The following is a 21295-nucleotide window of genomic DNA, read 5'->3' as shown; positions in this document are numbered from 1 at the left end:
TGACGGGGAAAATGCCTGATGGGACAAAGTTATAACGGTTATAAGATATATTATTGAAAATAAAGAGAAGGGGGAGTCCCAGATGATGCAGAGACTGATAGAAGAAGCTTAAGGACAACGGCCAGATTCGCGCTAGCGGATTCCAATGCGGTTCTATGACAGTGCAGTTTTTTTAGCCTGTAGGAATCCGGCATTACCCAATGGGGGTGTCTTATACAAGATTTTCCCCTCCTTCTCAAAAATAGTAGCACTGTACATCTGTAAATTTTAATAAAATATAATAATAAATTAGATTAAATACATGATTTATTATTTTTATTCCAATTTTCTTAATTATAATTAATAAAATTGATTTATCTCATCAAAGAGATCGAAATCGACAAAATATCAAGACAAAACTTTTAATCAGCATTAAATGGCCTACAATTAAAACTTAAAAAAGCACACTTGGAAATAACGTTAAATCAAAACATTCAAAATTTATATTTATTTAAAAAATTACCTAGATCGTAAAAAAACTTTAATAAATCTATTGTGTGAAAAATCTTGTATACAACTATAAAACATATAAATAAATTCCGACTAATTTAATGTTAGATGACATCTTGGATTTTTTACAAACAACCTCGTAGAGTTTCAATAAATCAAGAGAAAGTGCAGAATCATTCCTGATAAAGTTAATGTTACAGAAACAATACAGCACATCGCATTGTCTAAAAACCGTTTTAAGTGTAATAGCAGTTCATTAATTAGATATTAATTAATATATTTAATTTAACATGTCTGTGAAGGACCAGAAGGAATTACAAAATTATATGGATTTTCTGTTACCACTAGTGTTAGATGCTGGAAAAGTAGGTACAGTGTTTATATATTTAATTATTTTGTGTAAAAAGACAATCATTAAGGTGGTATTGCAGTAGAAAGAACGTAGAAAAATAGTGTCTTGTAATAACGTAATGTCATTTTCAAAAATTAAGAATTTGTTTAGGAGTATTACTAAACTATAAAAACACATTAATGTGCATATATTTTTTTATTTATTAAAATGATATGGATTAGATTACCACTAGTATTCTCGATAACAAAATTTATCGAAAAACTTATTCAGCCACTTATATTTTATATTTTTTTTCTCTCATGTATTTATCATAAACTTGAAATTTGCCTAACCAACAAAAAATGCTTAAAGTTTCAGAAGGTATATCTCCCCCAGTCGCCTGAAGTAAAAAAATAAAGGAAAGCTATTAAAAATATATATTTAAGATATTAAAATGATTAGTATTTAAAACTATAGTTCATATCAAATAAACTTTTAGTCACGTGATTAAGCTTGATCAGTACAGCGTTGCCCACTTTTACATATTCTCTTTTAATCAAAATATTCTAGGAAATAAAAATAAATTAATTATAAATATATAAACAGATGTTATTTGCATCAAGAAAACTCACCTTCTTAACAGCACTTAGGAGACATAAAGGGCCATTACTACTGCTTCTCATTCAAAATATTCTAATAAAGTTTCTATGAGGTTTTTACGGCTATTAAGCTATCTTGTACACTTCAAAGAGGGTCTAAAAGGAACAATGTTCGACCGCAAGGTCTGTTAGTAAAAATGTTTAACGTTAAAATATCACAACACAATTCATTTAAACCAAAAACTCGTAATACAATACTAAAGTATCAAAACGAATGACAATGTCAGGAAATAAATAAATAAATGCGGCAACTTGACATTTTTTACAGCAGGGCCACCACCTGAATACCCAGCGGGAAATTTAAATTCCAGTTAGTCAGCCCGGCGCGATTTAAATTCCAGTTAGTCAGCCCGGCGTCCATGGTTGGCAACAATGATTTTAAAAACCGCGCCCTCAATTACGTAACTAAAAGTTTAATTGGTATCGAATATATTTAAATAATATTCATCTATAGTTTATAAACATATGTATAAAATATAGTTTAATATCATACAGATATAGTATGTCCAACGACCGAATGGATACTAGTGATAGTTTAACAGCCATGGGCAACAAATGATATACAAATAATATTGTCTGTCATTTGGATTGAAAAGTAAAAAGTTTTTTTTTGTTTTTTTTTTTCGTCTGTCAAAATGTTTCCTCCACTTGTTGAACCGACTTGAAATTAACTGATCAAATTAAAACTTCTTTTATGTTACTATTTTTAGGAACTATTGACCATAAATAGTACAGATGATTTAAAAGTAGAAGAAAAAAGTAGCCCGAGAGATCTAGTTACTTTATACGACAAGAAGATTGAAAAACTACTGATTGAAAAATTAAAAGAAAACTATCCAGACCACCAGTAAGTGTTTTTATTGAATCTTGTTCTTTAATAACTAATAAACAATACCGGGTGTTTCTCAAAAGTAGCTCACCGCTTTATTTTTTTACGGTAATTCGTCTGATTTTGTACGTTAATATATGATATAAATCAAGATTGATTGGGTATTTAATTTTTTAAGTACCCAATCGTTCTGATTATCTCGGTATTTGTTTACTATATTCGATAGAAAATGACACTCTCAATAGAATGGCAAATCATGTCAACTTTTGACATTCTCGCTTAAAAAAAATCGTACTTTAAATTTTAATCTAGAGTACCCTAGCTGTGTCAAAACTACAAATTTTTAATCAAGGAGACTTGTAAAAATAGATTTGATCGTCTAATGCTTTTCGTATCTTGTCCTGGCCGGTTAAAAGATGCTCAAATCGTATTTTAATTTTTATATCTCAATTTTTTTTTAAAGGAACGAGGGTGGCTCATTATCATATTTAGAAAAAGAATTGTCAATCAACTTTGTGTATCTTAGATTTATAGGCGAAGAAGAAACAGCAGATAAAAAGAATTACACACCGCAATTAACCAATTCACCGACGTGGATTATCGATCCCATCGACGGAACGAATAACTTCGTAAAAAGAATGCCTATATGTGCCATTTCCATTGGATTAACTATTAATAAAGAACAAGTTTTGGGTATTGTTTATAATCCATACGCCAATGAACTGTATACCGCCATTAAGGACAAAGGAGCATTTTTGAATGGGAAAAAGATCACTACGAGTGAAGTAACAGGTGAGGTATCACTACGCCACCAAGTTTTAGAAATCAACAACTGTAACCTTCATACATCCATTTCTATTTATTTTAGCAGATTTCCACTTTCTGTGCAGGATCTGATTTTTCATATAATCTATCTGTTCATCTCATAGATCATATCACCTTCTTCTTGCAGTCTATAGCCGCTTGAACATTTAATAGTTTCATGCTTCCTGATTATTAATTAATTATTCCCAAGGAGTTCACAAAAAAGGCCACACTCGCGTATATGTACTGGCATACATGCGTTAAGTACTAAAAATGAATAAGTACTAACAGTGAAGTCATATTTGTGAGTAGAAATCTGTAAATAACAGTCAGCACGGTCTATGGTTTGATAGCCCCAGTAGTATAGACCATACAAGCACAGAAGTCCTGGACTCTTGCTTGAGAAAGAAAAAAAATCATTGTTGTTTTTTTTAGAAACAAAACTTTCAAAAAAATCCTATGTGGGTATTTCGCCACTGCACTGCAAGAAAATCTACAAAATAAAATAGTTATTTTTTGTAAACACTTCTTCGTTAAACCCCAACGGACACAACTTGTCAGAAGTTATGTTTACAGTTATACAAATTTGCCTAACAAAGAAAAAAATGCTTAACGTTTCAGAAAGTTTATCTCCTTCCGTCGTCGGAAGCAAAAAAAATACAAAGAATAAAGAAAAAAACTATTTAAAATATTTAAATTCAACTATTCGAGAACACTTTACTTTTTTAAAACAGATACGTCTACAAGAAACCGTTAACGTTCTGTTAAAATGACATTATATCAAGTTAAACTTCAAAATTAACAATAACTATCTGATAACAATTACTTAATAAGGTAAAACCAAAAAGCCCCAAACTTTCTGTATGATTATTCTTAAATTTTACGTATGTTATGTTTATTTATGTTATGTTCTTTAAAATCAAAGAAGCGATTGCCATACATTACTAACATCTACAGATGCATGAGCAATACATTTATAAGGGAAATTGGAACAACTTTCGTTGCACGTCAGAAATCATTAGAATCCTATCCAAAAGAATATCCTTCTTATTTTTTCCGAAACGCCTCGTATGATTTAGCATCTTTTTCTTTGTTAGGCAAATTTGTATAACTGTAAACATAACTTCTGACAAGTAATGTCCGTTTGGGTTTAACGCCAGAAGTGTTTACAAAAAATAACTATTTTATTTTGTAGATTTTCTTGCAGTGCAGTGGCGAAATACCCACATAGGATTTTTTTGGAGAGATGAATCCGCCTAGGTAAATTAATTTAATTTTTACAAAACTTTCAGTTTATAAACTGTTTTTATCTATGCACATATTGATCTACAGCATGTTCCCGGATTGTCTTTACAAGAGGAAAAAAAAACTTTTTTATTATTGATATTTTGAGAAAAATGATTTTTTCATAAAAACTTGATGGTTATTATTAATTTTGAGGAAAGTCTAATTTTTGCTCTTGTTAAAGTATCACATTTTGGAATAACTATAATCACCGTAGCATTGAATTGAATTAAATAAATTTTGTGCTTCTTTAATATTTTAAAACAGCCAAAAATATGACGTTAATTAAAATTCTATCCATAGATAAATGCAACAAGTTTCTATCATTTACAATCTATCAAAGAATGAAGTCAAAACTATATTAGCATAGAAACGCGTTTTAATTTTTAGAAACTTCTAGGGAAAAAAATCAATCATATTTTCATGCTTATTTTAATTTTCTCTAAAACGGTATGGAAATTTGGAAAAGTATAAACGGGATTAACCATTTTAAAACAAGCAAACATTTTTATGAAGAATGCATTTTTCTCAAAATGTCAATAAAAGTTTTTCCTCTTGTAAAGACAATCCGTATATTATATTTATTGATATTATTTAATTTAACTCTGAAGGTACAAAAGTATAAATAAAAAAATATAACTTTGGGACCATAGACAAACAAATAAAAAGAGACTGGCAAATTAAATGGCAAAGAGAGGGACAACGTTCCCGTAGCGCAACTCAGAACGCAAAATTTCGTTCTATATATGTTGATCTGCGCATTGCGTCTATTGGGCCCACTATCTCATTCTAATATAACAAGAGAGAAAGAAGCAGCCATATAAAACGTAATTTCTAAATAGAAATTTGAACAATTGCCTTTCGTTTTCGTCTATGGTTTTCGTCATCATGACAACCAAGATGACAACATCATGACAATTCGTCATGTTTGTTAATTTTTCTTTTGGTGATTTACCTTTTTTTCTAAACTCTCCATTTTATTGACTTATGAATATGGATAGGGAACAAATTTCTTTGTTCCATATAGGTATTTATATTTTGTTACTTATAATTTTAGGTTATACTATTTGTTATTTTATTTGCTGCAGGAGCCAGTATCATCTATTTTCTATATGTATTGGTGCCCCCTTTCTCTGATAGATATGTTAAAGACACCCGGTAAAATATAAGTAAGTAGTTATATTTATCATCTTATTAAGAAAAAAGTAGAAGTAGTAGTGTCAAAAATATTTCAAACTTCTCTTAACATAACAAATTAATAGAATTATTTTTTTTCTTTTTTTGGGTAGGTAGTTTATAGCTGGTTTATAGTAACCAGAAACTTTATTAATATACCTATTTTACTTTTGTTTTAGGACTTGAAAGTGGTTCAGGATCATGCTTCTCGTAAAGTCTTCTTTGCTTGGATATTCACTTTGTTATTGCAATTAGGTAGTTTTTTCGAAAATGAGATTTTTAATGTGCTTTAAAAAAATTGGCCGATCGTTTCCTGCAACAGTCAGTTCCTCTGCATTTAAAATTGGTAGGTGGGTGGAATAAACACTGTTATTTTTTGTTATTATATTATAAAAAGTTTATTTATTTTTATGTATAAATAAATATGTTTATAAAACAGTACAATTTTTGCTTTTTTTATAATTTTCCTTATAATAGTAGTATTTTTTCGTTCTGAAAGAAACTGCAAATTTTCACGTAAATTGATTTATTCCCTACACCATGATTTTTGTTCCCTTTATGTAGTATAGGGAATAAATCAGTTTAAGTGAACATTTTCAGTTTCAGAATGGAAGAATACTACTAATAATGGCTAATTTAAATTTTAAGCCAGCCAGAATGGGCGATAATGTCTTACGATACGTTTTATACCTATCTCTTTCTTTTTCATATAAAGCACACATAATAAAGAAAGATAGCAATAAAGACGTACGTCCTGCCATGGTCCTGCTAATTGGTTTCAAAATTGTTATTCTGAGTTGCGCTACGGGAACGCGGTCCCACTCTTTACCATAGGATTTGTCAGTCTCTTTTTATTTGTTTGTCTATGTTTGGGACTGACAAAAATTTAACTAATTTTTACGTTTCTTTAATTTCCTCTAAAACGGTATGGAAAGTTGTAAAACTGTAAATTATTAAACATTCTAGAACAAGCAAATTTTTTTATAAAGAATGTATTTTTCTCAAAATGTCAATAATAAAAAAGTTTTTTTTCTTTTGTAAAAACAATCCGGGGACATACTGTATATAGACTAGTTAATTGGTCAAAAATAAGTTTAGTGTTGTTAATCGCATTAGAAAGGTATACTAAAGCAGCGGCGCGCGTTACGTAATCCGATACTTTGAGGGTGAAAAAAATTAGAAAAAATGACTACGCCGAAAAATTACTCGGGGGCTACTAAATCTTCAATCTAAGATAATCTAAATAAAAGAAAAATAATAGAATTCCTTTTTTTAATTTCAGAAATTCAAAGGAGTGTGATCAACTACGAACTCTCCTTAGCTACAATAAGCACTCAAATGTGCAATCTCTACATGTCTAGATTAAATTATATAATTGGGGAGATATCAGGGTAAGTTAACAGTTAAAGTCACATAATATATCATTCCCAATAACATTCTTCAACAGAAAATTACGTATTTAATTTCTAGTATTTTTGTGAAAGAATTTTCTATTTTAAATTTCCAGAAAATTTAAGATTAATTTAATAATATAAATAAACACTAAACGTGCTTCTAATGTCTATCATATCCAGTGGCGGATACAGAAGGGGGCCCATGGGGCCCGGGCCCCCCCCTAAAATCTGTAAATTGGGTTAAATCTTAGGCTTTTGGGTTAAAATGGCGCCCTAAAAAGCCTATTCTACATTACTTTTTATTTTGGCCCCCCCCCTAAAATAAATTTCTGTATCCGCCCCTGGTCATATCGTTTTAATTCAAACGTAAATGGTATTCTCAGTCGTTTTCTAGATGTCCTCTGTTGAAACCTTTACAGACTGAGACTCGTTGGACATTTTAGTTTAAACATGACCCAAAAATTTTTAATTTATTAATTAATTTTTAGAAATTATTTTGTACTCTGGCAATGTGTGGTACTTCCATAAATGATGTCAGATATGCCACTATTCCAAATTTGAAATGTTAACTTTTGATTATTTTTTATTTATAAAATCAAGATAAAATTGGAGAAAATACGTGTAATACAAAATTGTATACCGGGGTCGGCATTTCAAGCCTATCCTTCTGCTATTGATAATCAAATATCATTATTATTATTTTTAGAATTCGTTCATACGGATGTGCAGCCCTCGGCATATGTTATGTAGCCTGTGGCCGTGTTGATGCTTATCAAGCCGATGCTCTATATTCTTGGGATGTAGCCGCTGCTACTCTCATAGCCAGAGAGGCAGGAGGATATATTATAGATAGTTCAGGTGAATATTATAATTACAGTCGCGGTCATTGCAACTTGGTCTCTCTACGCACGCCTTTCTTTATTAGAAATAAGTGAAAATAGAATCTATTAGTGATGGGAATAATCGAATTATTTTCACCATCGAATAATTAGTAATAATTCATATTTCACAATCGAATTAATCATTCGAATTATTTAGTAGTATTATAAATTTAACCTAAAAATAAATTCGTCCCTGCTAGTGCTCGTCTAGGGGCTATTTTAAACAAATTCTGAACCATTGCCATACCTATATTCTATCACTGAATAAAAAAAAAAAATCTTTATTCAATGTATTCTATTAACTGTGCCGAAGCCGTTTAATAAATTAAACTATAATTTAAATTTAAAAGTGCCGAGTTTATGATTGTTTCAATTCCTATTGAAAAAAGCTCATATCTAAAATAAAAGCTTCTTCTAAAACGATATAAGTATGTCCTTGTTTACGTGCGGTTCGTATTTCTTTTTATTTTATCAGTTGCAATCAATAACTATTTAGATAAAAGAAGAAAATTAAATTTAGTGTTCGGTGAAATTTGGGTGAGATGGAAATGAACCAAATAATAGTAGTATTCTTTCGTTCTGAACGAAATGAAAATTTTCACTTAAACTGATTTATTCCTACGTGGTATAGGAAATAACAATGATTTCTGGATTTTTCTATATCGGATCGTTCCTTTCTTTGCCGATTCCCTTTATAAAATCAGTTTAAGTGAAAATTTTCAGTTCGTTCAGAACGAAAGAATACTACTAATAGTACTATACTAATTACTAATATTCGTATTTGTCCATAAGAGGTTATGTTTTATGCTCATTTGTAATTCGGTTACCACAGATATAATATAAAATACTACTAATTTTTATCTCGATATATCGAAAAAGATAATTCGAATTAGTTAGTTTTAATTTACTATCGAATTAGTCGTATTATTTAATTCGAATTTTCCCAACACTAGAATCTATTAGAAATAAGTGAAGACGATCTTATTTAGAAATAGGTGCTTATCATTAACGCTATTTTATGCACAATGGAACACAGAATTGAAAAAAAGTCAGCTTTTTCAGTCATTTCCAATATTATTTTTAATCTTGTTAGTAAGTAACAAGATATTTTATTTTTCTACATTAATTTTAGGATACATTTTTATGTAAACTGTGAATATTCAATTTCAATTGCATTTATTTAGAATTAGCTATGAACAAGAAAACAAAAGCACTGTTTTCTCAAAATGTTAATTTTGGACTTACACCACTGTGTGGTAGCTAAAGGGCTCAAATAAGTTTTCAAAATTCGGCCAGCAAACCCATCTTTTACCAATTTATTTCGTTAAATGTCAAACTTGAAATATACCCGAGAGCAACAGGTAATTTTTTTATACGTTATTTTTAATCTAATTCATAGCAAAAACCTAAATCAGTAAATAAATCAAAATCACATTTGAAGACAATTTATGTTCAGGAGTTTAAGATAAACATGGGCGAGATACCTTACTGCAGACTGTGGCATTAAAGACCTTATTTTGGCTATTTTACTTATTTCGATGTATTCTGTTTTAGGTAAACCATTCGATCTGATGAAGCCAAATGTTTTAGTCGCTTCGAATAAAAAGCTAGCTGACCAATACTTGGAACGGTTCGCAAAAGCAGATAAAGAAAACTGATAATGGTGTAAATCTTAACAACTTATTGAATTTAATTAATTTATAACCAAATCCGTAAATTTCATAAAATGTTTAATAATAAAGAATCATTTATATTTGAAGTTAAGTAATAAAACAAATACTAGAAAACATTTTTGTCATTGAAATATATGAAAATATTGTCAAGATGTACGGCGACATCTGTCGGAAGAGCGTAAGGTCACTAAGCATATTTTTATTGCCAAGAAGCGTGGCGACATCTTTCGGAAAATGAGTAGCGCGCCATCTCCTAGACATTAGTGGAAAATCCCGGATGCTGTGAAGAACTTTCTGAACACAAATATAATACGACGGAGTTCTAGAATGGAAATTTCGCAAACCATCCACTACAATGTGTAAAGCGCTCCCCGCGCTCGGCAATTTAGTTAGTTTTGAATAGAGTTATGTAAACAGCGAGTTGTGACATATTGACGAAGGTTTTTTGATAGTTATTTGTGGTTATATTTTCTTAGTATTGGGTGTATACCTGAAATAGAAAATGCAGGTCCGTATTTAAAAAAATCAAGTTGGCCTCTGTATCTCACAAATTATCCGTTAATTTGAAAATCTAAAAATACTATCAGATAGCTCCAATAAAGTGGCTATGAGAATGTGCAATTAGTTTTTTGGTTTTCTATAAAGTAACGACAGGAAAAAATAAAAGTGATTTTCAAAAAAATCGTTTTTTTTAAATTCAGCAATCCTTGAAAACTTCTCTCGGTGAACATCCCAAAGCGCAACTTTGCCCCAATTTAACCATCTTCGTATCTATTACGGTTTTCGAGATACCAATGCTCCTACCCCGAATTTGTAGCACCCTGTATAGTTCAAAAAAAAAAAGTCCTCCTACTCTGGGTGCCTGCTCACCAAGGGATAGAAGGCAATGAAAAAGCAAATGATTTAGCTAGGAAAGGAGCGAACACTCCACTAACTGTACCAGAACCGTTCTGTTTTCCAAACGGGAACCAACTGAAAACGGAACTGAAGAATCTGGAAGACTCCATCCGTAACTTGGAATGGGTGTCCTCCAACGGTCTAAGATACTCAAAAAAGTTCCTCAGAACTTACGTCCGAGAAAAATCAAAGGCTTTCCTTGATTTAAGTAAAAACAATCTTCGGATTGTCACGGGGTTTCTAACAGGACACTGTCTCCTAAACGAACACCTCAGTAGGCTGAGAAAGCTGAGAAACAACGGCGAATGCAGATTTTGCGGGGAAAATAGGGAAATACCAGAACACCTTAGCAGTGAGTGCGCCGAGACGACGACCAGTTGTGCCATGAACTTTGGTACGGCCGATGTCGAGGATGGAGAACTGGCCTTTGTGGAGCTGTCTCAGATTCTGGCTTTTGTTAAAGCCCTGAGACTGTATGATGAGTTATCACTCGTTATAACTCAAGAAAGGGGGACACACAATAGATCTGTAAGGTCGCGGTGATTAACTCCCCTTCTAAACATTCGACATACTCACTCACCGGCACGAAAAACAGACACCTTAACATTTTGATGTATTTTAAAGTATTATAATACAACTAGTTGAAGCCTGGCGCATCCGCCAGGACGCACAGTGTTGCGATTATATAGCACGGCAGGACAAAAATCATAACTCTGGTTACATCAAGTGGAATTTAAAAACAAATAGTAATAGTTGTTAATAATTGTCTGTGGCTTATATTTTCCAAGGGGGGTTCAAAGTTTTGGTGCGACGGTTGGAGTATACAGTGTGTCTGTAAAGTAACGCATAATTTTGTTAGAAGTTCAGTTTTTTTTTCATAAAAAAATGGTTGTGCCCGTCGATTTTTTATTCAATATTAAGGTAGCTTGATATTATAGATAGTTCACAAAAAGTTAAGATAAAAAAAACATTCCCCTCTAAACTAAATCGTATAGATTTATCAGTTAATCAAATTGATCGATTATTCAGTTGATTTAGGTATCTGATCTACACATGAATTTTAACTTGAACCCTAAAGTATCTAGTATAAGGGTTGGTATAAAAAATATGCTCTTTCATAAATAAAAATTTTATCGGCCTACAATAAAGTTTATAGAAATAAAGTTTAAGAAGGCCGAGGATTAAACCAAATCAGATCACTATTAAAGCTATTTATTAATTTTAGCGGAACTAAAGCCACTAAAAACATAAATGCATCAGTAGTTTGATTTCCACCCTCAAATTTTTGTTTATAAAGACTATGTCCCGAGCTACCATCAAATCCCCATTTGCAAACAAGTTTTAAATCAGCTCTAGATTGAATATTTACATTTTCAATTTTGAATATACTATCTATTGTTTTATTTAAAAGATCCTGAAGGTCTATATTAGCAGAAGTTTGGGTTACATTTTTTTTAGGTAAAAATTATTTTTTGTTTGCGAAAGGGAGTAGTAACTCGGGAAACAATCTTTATAAAGAGCATTCAATACAGCTCTCAAAATATTATATTTTCGAGCGGACAGGTTTAAATCATAAAATAACGCTAGTGCTTCGGAATTCGTCAAAATTTTGCGTTCATTATTTTCACTGAGACAACTAGTAGAATTTTTTTTGTGGAGACCTTTCAGCAGCAAACAATAATTCTTCCGTAGAATAGTCCTGTACAATAGGTTCCACTTTGCGGATTTTTGATTTTATGGAACATTCTTCGAACGAATTTTGAGGCCTGCCACGGCTAGAACCTGGTTGCGGCTTTAGATTCGCAGCGTTTTTTGAAAAGGATTTAATTTCAAAATACGTTTTGTTTTCTAACCATTCTGCATGTCTTCTTTCGAAATTACTGCGAGTTCGACTGCATTCTTTCCACCACCTCTCAACTTTCATACAAAAAAAGTTAATTTTTCTTGCAGTTGTTGGACTAGATCATTGGAAAAGTTTTCCAAAAATTAAGTAGGACTTATATTTTCGATATTATTTGACTAATTTTAGTATTTTTATTAGCAGCCCATTCTTCAAATAAGATTTTGTTCTGAATTGCAGGTAACGTATCTAGAAAAAATATATATTTTTGGATAACGGGCACTCTGGGGAAAAAATGGTAACGGTAACGTAAACTAGGATAATTTTACAAGTGATGACAAAAAATTACAGGTATATTAGGGTATATATTTTTTAAAGCCAGCTTAAAGTTTAAACTTATTGTTTTTTTTTAAATCTATGTTTCAATAGTGAAAATTAAATATAAAAAAATTATATAATATTTCACATTAGTTCTTACCTTTGTTGTTAACCTGCATTATAAACAAAAATTATTAAGTTATTTCTACTCCCAGAAAACACTAACACAAATAAAGTCTGTATTTATCTGAATAAATCGATAGCAATCTATACAAGCTCCAGCTAGTCATGTTTTTTTTGCAGGGATTTTTTTAAATACTTACTTTAGAAGCGATAAGGTATATATTTATTGTTTTTTAAAGAATGTAGCCAAAAACATATCCATCCGTCCATCGTCCATTATACGCAACACTGTGCGACGCGACATCAAAAAAAAAACTTTTTATTTTTTTTTTAATTAATTTTAGTTTTTAGAAGAGCCAATTAGTTATCTTTTAGTAAAAAAAGCAACTTTCTAGAGCAAGTTGTTACTTCAGAAGAGACGACACAGATAAACATTAGCGATTTTGATGATTTTTAAACAATTTGTAGCTAAATTATTTGACTTTTTAGTACCTCTTTCTAAATTAATAATCAAAGTTGCCATCTATCAATTATACGAGGAAAAACAAAATACTGATATTTTGGTGAAAGTTTGAAACATCCTGTGGAGTACGTTAACAAAGCAAGGAATTTAAAAATAATTTTATCATCTAGGTGTATCTTTTCTCGAATTTTGTTTTTTGATTCATCTAAATAGCTTTATTTATTTTTTTGAAATATTTGTTTTTGAAGAAGACACTAACACTTCTTTTCGTAATTTTTTACATTAAAACCATGCCTTTGCTTTTGGTCCCAGTCAACGGACATAGCAGAGACGGTTTAAAGCAAATTCTTAATTTAGCTTTAATTGAAGATGATAGAGATAAAAACTATGTAGCTAACAGATTTACGTATGCACGAAGTACAGTGCAGTCGGATTCTCAAGATACGTTCATATTGTCAAGGTGTATTACTGGTTGCATAACTGCATACTGCTAAAATCGCAATGTGCATTGAGGAACCTGGCGCATTCGCCAGAAAGTAAAGAAAATTATAGAATTCTTTAGAAAAATCTAGAAACAACCGCCAGGGGGTATATAAGGCCCGCGCTTTGACAGTTGGACAAGTTTAAAGTTTAAAGTTTGAAGTCTAAAGTTTGAAAATACCGCGAAATACCGTTAGAGTAATAGTAGTTGCATAAGTTGTGTTGTAAATAGTATAAGTTGTGTGTACAGAGTGAAACAAATAAATTCGTTAAGTATTTTATCGTGAGTTTAAATAGTGGACCCACGGAATCCGTAACAATTGGTGTCGGAAGTGCGATTCAAGAGGATTTTAAGAAGAAATTAAGTGGATTAGAAGATTTTTAGACCGAATTAGAGTATTTTTATGGTTGGTACAAGGGAGCAGGCGAAGAAAATGGAGGAAGTAAGCAAATTATTGGGCGATTTTATGGAGAATATGAGAAGAGAAAAGGCAGAAGAACAAGAGAGGTTGCGAAGAGAGAAAGAAGAGGAACAAGACCGTCTACAGAAAATACTTATGGAAAATCAAGAAAAAATGTTAGAAAGTTTAGAAGCGCGTCAAAAGAAAGAAAAACAAGAAGAACAGGACCGGCAAGACAAAATTTTCGAAGATTTGAAAATTCAACGACAACAAGACAAACAAGAAGAACAGGACCGGCTTGAGAAAATTCTCGAAGATTTCAAAGTTCAACGAGAGCACGACAAACAAGAAGAACAGGACCGGCTTCAGAAAATTCTTGAAAATCAAGAAATTAGACAAGAACGGTTGGAGAAAATTGTTGAAGATTTAGAAGTGCGTCGCCAGAAAGAAAAATTTGAAGATCAGGACCGTCTTAAGAAAACTTTGGAAAATCAGGAATTTCGACTACAGAAGAATTTTGAAGACCTGGAAAAACGGCAGGAAAATCAACTTCAAGAAGCCGTAGAAGATCTTGAGGAACGCCTTGAGCAGAAAATGGAAAAATTAGAGATGGACCTACAGAAGACCAAGGCACAAGTAAGAACACCTGGCGTTCATGGAACTGCGAACCTCAAGGCCCCGACCTACGATGGACAAACCACCTGGACGATGTACCACCGCCAGTTTGAAGCAGCGGCTGCTGCCAATGGATGGACTGACCAGGAGAAAGCAGCGGCACTTGTCATCGCGCTGCGTGGCCCTGCCCTGAACTCCTGCAAACTATTCCTGCAGCCCAACAGCAGGAATACCAAACTTTGGTAGCTGCACTGGACAGAAGATATGGCGACCAACATCGACGCCAACTTTACCAGGCCCAGATCAAGTCACGCCTGCAGAGGTCCGGAGAGAGTCTGCAGGAATTTGAAGCAGACTTACGTCGGCTGGTACACCTAGCGTATCCTGAAGCACCGGAAGGATTTAGGAGGAACTCGCTGCTCAGTGCTTTATCAGCGGACTGAGGGACAACGAATTACAGAGGGCGCTGCAAATATCCCGATTTTCTACCAGCAGCGAAGCACTGGTCAGGGCGCTAGAAATTGAAGCTGCTTTTAGCGCCATCCCTAGACCGAAGATAAGATCGGTAACGGTCGAGGAACAGCCCGGAAGTTCTCACATACGTTTGGAGGAGATGTTTTGGTAAACTATGTGAGTTACTAGTGAACAAGAGTAGCAACAACACTCAGACAGAGAACCATAGAAGATCACAGGACATAAGGTGCTATAGATGTGGCAGGAATGGCCACATCAAACGGGATTGCCGCGTTCAAATGCGATCCCGTTCACCATCCAGAGAGCGTAGGCACCAGGAAAACTAAAATCAGTCAATACTAAGGGGCAAGTATTGACTGGGGAGAACAGAGCCCCCAGGATTTTTTCCATTAGGAGTTTAGGAAGAACCGCTGACAGCTTGGTGATCGACGGGAAAATCAATGGAAAGGGAATCCGAATGACTGTGGATACAGGCGCTATGGTATCGTTGGTGCGGACTAACTCAGTGCAAGGATTGAAGATGATGCCTCTTAGAAGAAGAGTGTATTTACGTACAGTTACGGGGGAAATGGCCGTTGTACGGGGAGAGGCTTTCATGGAACTGGAGTTAGGGAATTTGAAGTTTCGGCATAGCGTTTTAGTGGCAGACATTGAAGATGATTTTATCATGGGTATGGATGTGATCAGTCAACATGGTTTTTCGTTCGATCACCATAGAAACATCCTGAAAATCGGAAATGAGGAATTTGCTGTATCTAAAGATAAGAGACCAGGAAATATGGAAGCAAGATCAGCGGAAATTGTGATGACACCTGGTGATACCAAGAAGACTGTGTTCGGGAAAATGAAAAAACCTCTGATGCCGTGTAGGACGGGTACAAATTATCGACAACGAGCCAGATCGACGACGAGCTACTTTGGGCAAGAAAATGAAACATCGCGAAAGCACTATCAGAGTAAGGAATTTTAAACTGAGAACTGACGAACAATGGACGACGATACAGTTGAGGAAAGATCAAATGGAAGATCCAGACATCGGAGCAATACTACGGCTCAAGGAAGGTAACGGCGAGAGACCACCGTGGCAGGATATTGCGGACAGAGGGCTCGTTTTCAAAGCTCTCTGGGCTCAGTGGAATTCACTGGTGATTGAGAATGGATTGATAAAGCGCACGTGGGAAAGTGCGGATGGCAGGACAGTAACAACTCAGTTACTGGTACCAAGGAAGAAAGTCACCCAGGTATTGGAAGAAATTCACGGTGGTAAAACTGGAGCCCATCTTGGAGTAAACAAGACCTTGAGTAAGCTGAGAGACCGTTTTTACTGGGTGGATTATTGCGAAGATGTTAAGAAATGGTGTCAACGTTGTAAGATTTGCGCAGCTAGACAAAGACCAAGTACTCGATCTGGGGAAGAAATGGAACAGGATAGCGTTGGACTGTCGTTCGAAAGAATCGCTAGGAAGGAAAGATTATTGGACATTCATAAGGCCGTTAGAAGTAAGATTGCGCTAGCCAGTGACCGGATGAAAGCTCATTACGACCTCAGAGCTAATTCTACGGGATTTCAACAGGACGATAGGGTATGGTTGTATAACCCACAGCGCAAGAAAGGAAGGTCCCCAAAGTTAACTCCAGCATGGGAAGGTCCTTATACAGTCATCAAGAGGATAAATGATGTTGTGTACCGGATTCATCGCAGCCCTAGAAGTAAGATGAAAGTAGTTCATCTGGATCGATTGAAGAGATACCAGACAGGAAACCTTGATCGGGACGATCAAATTTGAGAAGGGGGCAATGTCAAGGTGTATTACTGGTTGCATAACTGCATACTGCTAAAAAATCGCAATGTGCATTGAGGAACCTGGCGCATTCGCCAGAAAGTAAAGAAAATTATAGAATTCTTTAGAAAAATCTAGAAACAACCGCCAGGGGGTATATAAGGCCCGCGCTTTGACAGTTGGACAAGTTTAAAGTTTAAAGTTTGAAGTCTAAAGTTTGAAAATACCGCGAAATACCGTTAGAGTAATAGTAGTTGCATAAGTTGTGTTGTAAATAGTATAAGTTGTGTGTACAGAGTGAAACAAATAAATTCGTTAAGTATTTTATCGTGAGTTTAAATAGTGGACCCACGGAATCCGTAACAATATGCTAGACGTCCAGAAACCTTCGTGTGAGAACTTAGAATCGAGACGATCGACTTATTGTAAGTTTACCGCTAAGAAAACGCCGTTTGCCAGCTTTTCAAATTAATAATGAATTGCACCTAAGCAACATACATGTAAGTGAACGGACTGTAAGAAGATTGATCAAGAAGGCCTGCTTCGAGAACACAACTAGATCTGTTGACTAGGATCAAAAGCAAAGGCATGGTTTTAATGTAAAAATTATAAAAAAATGTTAGTGTCTTCTTTAAAAGCAAATATCTCCAACGAAAATAAAGCTATTGAGATGAACCAAAAGACAAACTATCAAGAAATAATGTACCTAGATGATAAAATAAAATTTTTAAATTCCTTTCTGTCTTAACATATTCCATAAGGAGTTTCGAACTTTCACCACAATATCAACATTTTGTTTTCCTTCGTATATTTGACAGATGGGAACTTTCATTTTTTAGAAAGAGATACTAAAATTTCAAATAATTTAGCTACATATTGCTTTAAAAATCATTAAAATCGGTTCGCCAGAACAAAATATATGAAGCTTTAAAATATACACAACCAAACTTATATGGAATCACTCTTTATTTCTGACTAAATTTCTTGCAAGGATAAAAATTGGTATACAACTTTAAGATAAGGCTTTTTGTTGTAAATAAACATGATAATAAAGAATAAACGACTGCTGCGATTTATTTTCTTTTGAATTTTATGTTCAGTAGTAAAAATCACGATTGTCCGGTAATTTTCATTCAATACAAAAAAATTAAAAAATGCCTTATGTTGGACTGACAGATGTACAGAGGGGAAGAATGATCGCTCTCACCGAACAAGGAACGCTCCAGAGAGACGCAGCAGAGATAGTAGGCGTTACCCAGGGTGTTGTATCGAAAACATATGCAAGATACTTGGAATTAGGAACACACAAGGATAGGCCCATACAAATTCGTCAAAGAGTCACAACTGAACAACAAGATCGCCTCGTGTGCTAAATTGCTAGAATAAATCCCAATGTTTCTCATCCAGAGCTACAAAGACAACTTCTGGCAGCTACAAGTGTGAACATTTCAGTTGAAACCATAAGAAAAAGTCTTTGTGCACGAGGGTTTTACAGTAGGCGAGAGTTACGGATCCCACAGTTATCTCGGCAAAATAAAATTGACCGGCTAAATTGATGCCTTCAACATCAAAACTGCACAACTGAGAATTGGCAAAATGTTCTTTTTTCGGATGAGAGCAGAATTGGCCTAAGATCAGATAACCATCGAATTCGGGTTATTAGAGCTCCAGGAAGGCGAGCGAGATTTCAGGCTGCCAAATCTGTACCAAGATATAAAGGAGGAACTGTAATGTTCTGGGGAGGTATTATACTCAGAGCAAAAACTCCATTGTTACCACTTCAACAAATTTCAACGGGTCGGAAATATGTTCATTTGGTGCTAGAACCTATCGTTAGTCTTTGGAGAGCTGCAATTGGGGATAATTTTAACTTCATGCGCGATAGTGCACCTCCCCATACAAGCAGAGTGACTAGAGAACGTCTTGAAACGGAAGGTGTTATGGTTTTGGACTGGCTTGCCTATTTACCAGATCTAAACCCTATCGAACACTTGTGGGACTCGCTCAAAAGAAGGGTTAGAGCTCGTCGAAACAATCCAGGAAATCTCGCAAGCTTATTGATGCAGCATTAGCATAATGGGAAAACATACCCCATGATAACGTGGATAATTTAACAAGAAGCATGCCAGCGCGGATAGAAGCTTGCATAAGGGCTAGAGGTGGTAACAAAGAATATTAAAATTATCAATTTTCTTTTTGTTTAAGCTTTTTGGCCATTAAAAATTTAAATCTTAATTTTGTTTCAGAAACCACAAAATTACCATTTTGTTTATTTTGGGAACTGATTTTTTTTTATTGCTATATGGATTATTTTTCATTAAAAGTCATTGGTAAAGACTGAGTTTTATTCACAAACAGAAAATTTTCATACATCTCAAAAATTATGGAAAATAATAGGTGATTCCATATAAGTTTGGTTGTGTGTACATCAAAAATTTAAGGAACCCGTTTTTTTGTGCCTTTGAGTGTAGTACATGTTTAGATGAAATGTAAATTAAATGATATGATTCTTATTTCACGTCAACACACATACACTATATTTATAAGAACAATAGAAAGAATAGCTTAGACATGATTACATATGCATTCAAATCATGACCTCGGTCTATTTAACATTATCTGATAATCCAATAAAGAAAGAGTTTAATTTAAAATCTTCTAAACATACCAAATGATTAAAATTTCCGTATTTTAATAGCTTTGATAAATGTTTTATACAATAGGGTAAGAAAAAACGGCGTCAGCGATGGCTTTGAAGTGAACTATATATAACCGCGTCAATTTATATGTAAAATTATATTAGGAATGCTATCGATCGCGTCATTTCTAAACCAACTGAACCCCATCTTTTCGATCATACGGTAGAAAAGCAAGTTCAATTATTTATCACTCGAAGGAGGCCGTTAATTTTTTTAGATATTTTTTTACAAAAAAACTAATATTTATAATTTTCCGAAATCAAGCACAGACAATATTACAGGAACTATACAGGGTAGCGCACCTCATTCGCCTCGGTTGATTATACGAAAACGGAAATATGTAGAAACAAAACATTTTATGGGTATATGTGGGATGGCAATGCGCATAATTTAAAATTATTTTGAAATGTACAGGGTGTGCCAGAACTAAGATTCATACCAAAGTTATATTTTTTCTTATGGAACACCCGGTATTTTATTTCTTATTTGGACATAAAATAAGGTATTTATTATAAGGGTTTAGTATGTTTAAAAGCTTTGGTTTTTGAGATATTTAAAGATATTTAAATATGCATGCTATAATAAATAAGTTTGTCAACACCTTGTACATTACTGTTCAGAATTAATTCTTGTGCTAACTTTTAAGCCAGAGCAATAAACTTTACTAAAAAATTTGATTGCTTCCTTAAATGTATACAGGGGTATCAAAAATTGCTGGTCTATTTTAAATATTTATTTTACATAAAAACTTCGTTATTTCAAATGCAACACTATGTATTTTTTTTACATAAGTCGAGGCAGATTTGAATGCTCTCTCAAACTATATTTATTATTTCCTATACTTATCTGGCTCAGATTTTAACTAAAAAGCGATTTTTCAATAAAATTGTACTCAAGATGGCTGGTGTCGCCATGGCCATTTTCTAGTGACACTTAGTAGCTATTTTCAAAATCGACATTAGTTTATGGACTTTATTTAAATTTATAACAGGTTATTTTTATTTAATTTACCCACAATAAGGTTAATAAGTAAGTATTTATTATTTCATCAAGATAAATGAAGCACTATCTGCTGGCGGAAGAAATGGATATGTTATTAGTGATTATATTTTGTGAGGACAATTGCTTGGGGGTTGGCCTGAAGGGTTTATGCTCAAATATATCCAAACAGGAATTTTCTTGACAAGCATTCCTTTGAAAAACTACTTTTTATATTTCATAGAGCTGATAATGTGGTATATGAAAAATCTATTAGGCAGAAACCTGTCGTTGGATTTGGAGAAAATGAATTTGCCTTAATTGGCTCTTTTATAGAAAATCCAATATCTCTACAAGTCATCGTAATATAAATCAAAGAACTACTTCTTTATTTTTCTTGATAAAATAATAAATACTTACTTATTAAACTTTGTTACTTATTAAACTTCGTAAAATTAAATAAAAGCAAACTGTACAAACTGTACAACAAAATTATAGTATGCATATTTAAATATATTTAAATATCTCAAAAACCAAAGCATTTAAACATACTAAACCCTTATAATAAATGTTTTATTTTATGCCAAGAATCCAAAAATGAAATAAAATACCGGGTGTTCCATTAGCAAAAATACAACTATGGTATGGATCTTAGTTCTGACACACCCTGTACATTTGAAAATAATTTTAAATTATGCACATTGCC

At 33.3% G+C, this 21295-nt stretch overlaps 2 protein-coding genes across 2 annotated transcripts in view; one reads left to right on the top strand and one right to left on the bottom strand.

Moving 5' to 3' along the window:
- The window catches only part of LOC115883870 (ATP-dependent helicase brm-like), a 220412-nt gene that overhangs the window by 122433 nt on the left and 76684 nt on the right, over positions 1-21295 (bottom strand). The gene's annotated exons all lie outside the window — the stretch shown is intronic.
- On the top strand, positions 667-9635 carry LOC115883877 (inositol monophosphatase 1-like). The gene is made up of 6 exons (XM_030902295.1): positions 667-854; positions 2190-2326; positions 2835-3100; positions 6855-6963; positions 7673-7824; positions 9402-9635. The coding sequence occupies exons 1-6, from the start codon at positions 780-782 to the stop codon at positions 9503-9505; spliced, it is 843 nt and encodes a 280-aa protein (XP_030758155.1). The 5' UTR covers positions 667-779; the 3' UTR covers positions 9506-9635.

The sequence above is a fragment of the Sitophilus oryzae genome, unplaced genomic scaffold (assembly GCF_002938485.1).
Source record: "Sitophilus oryzae breed Bouriz unplaced genomic scaffold, Soryzae_2.0 scaffold_2006_pilon_pilon, whole genome shotgun sequence".
Taxonomy (NCBI): domain Eukaryota; kingdom Metazoa; phylum Arthropoda; class Insecta; order Coleoptera; family Curculionidae; genus Sitophilus; species Sitophilus oryzae.
This window is presented reverse-complemented; position numbering and strand designations above follow the sequence as displayed.

Coding starts and splice junctions, on each gene's coding strand:
- LOC115883877 (XM_030902295.1), top strand. CDS start 780: ATGTCTGTGAAGGACCAGAAGGAATTACAAAATTATATGGATTTTCTG. Junction 6,964..7,672: donor ATAATTGGGGAGATATCAGG/GTAAGTTAACAG, acceptor TATTATTTTTAG/AATTCGTTCATACGGATGTG. Junction 7,825..9,401: donor ATATATTATAGATAGTTCAG/GTGAATATTATA, acceptor ATTCTGTTTTAG/GTAAACCATTCGATCTGATG.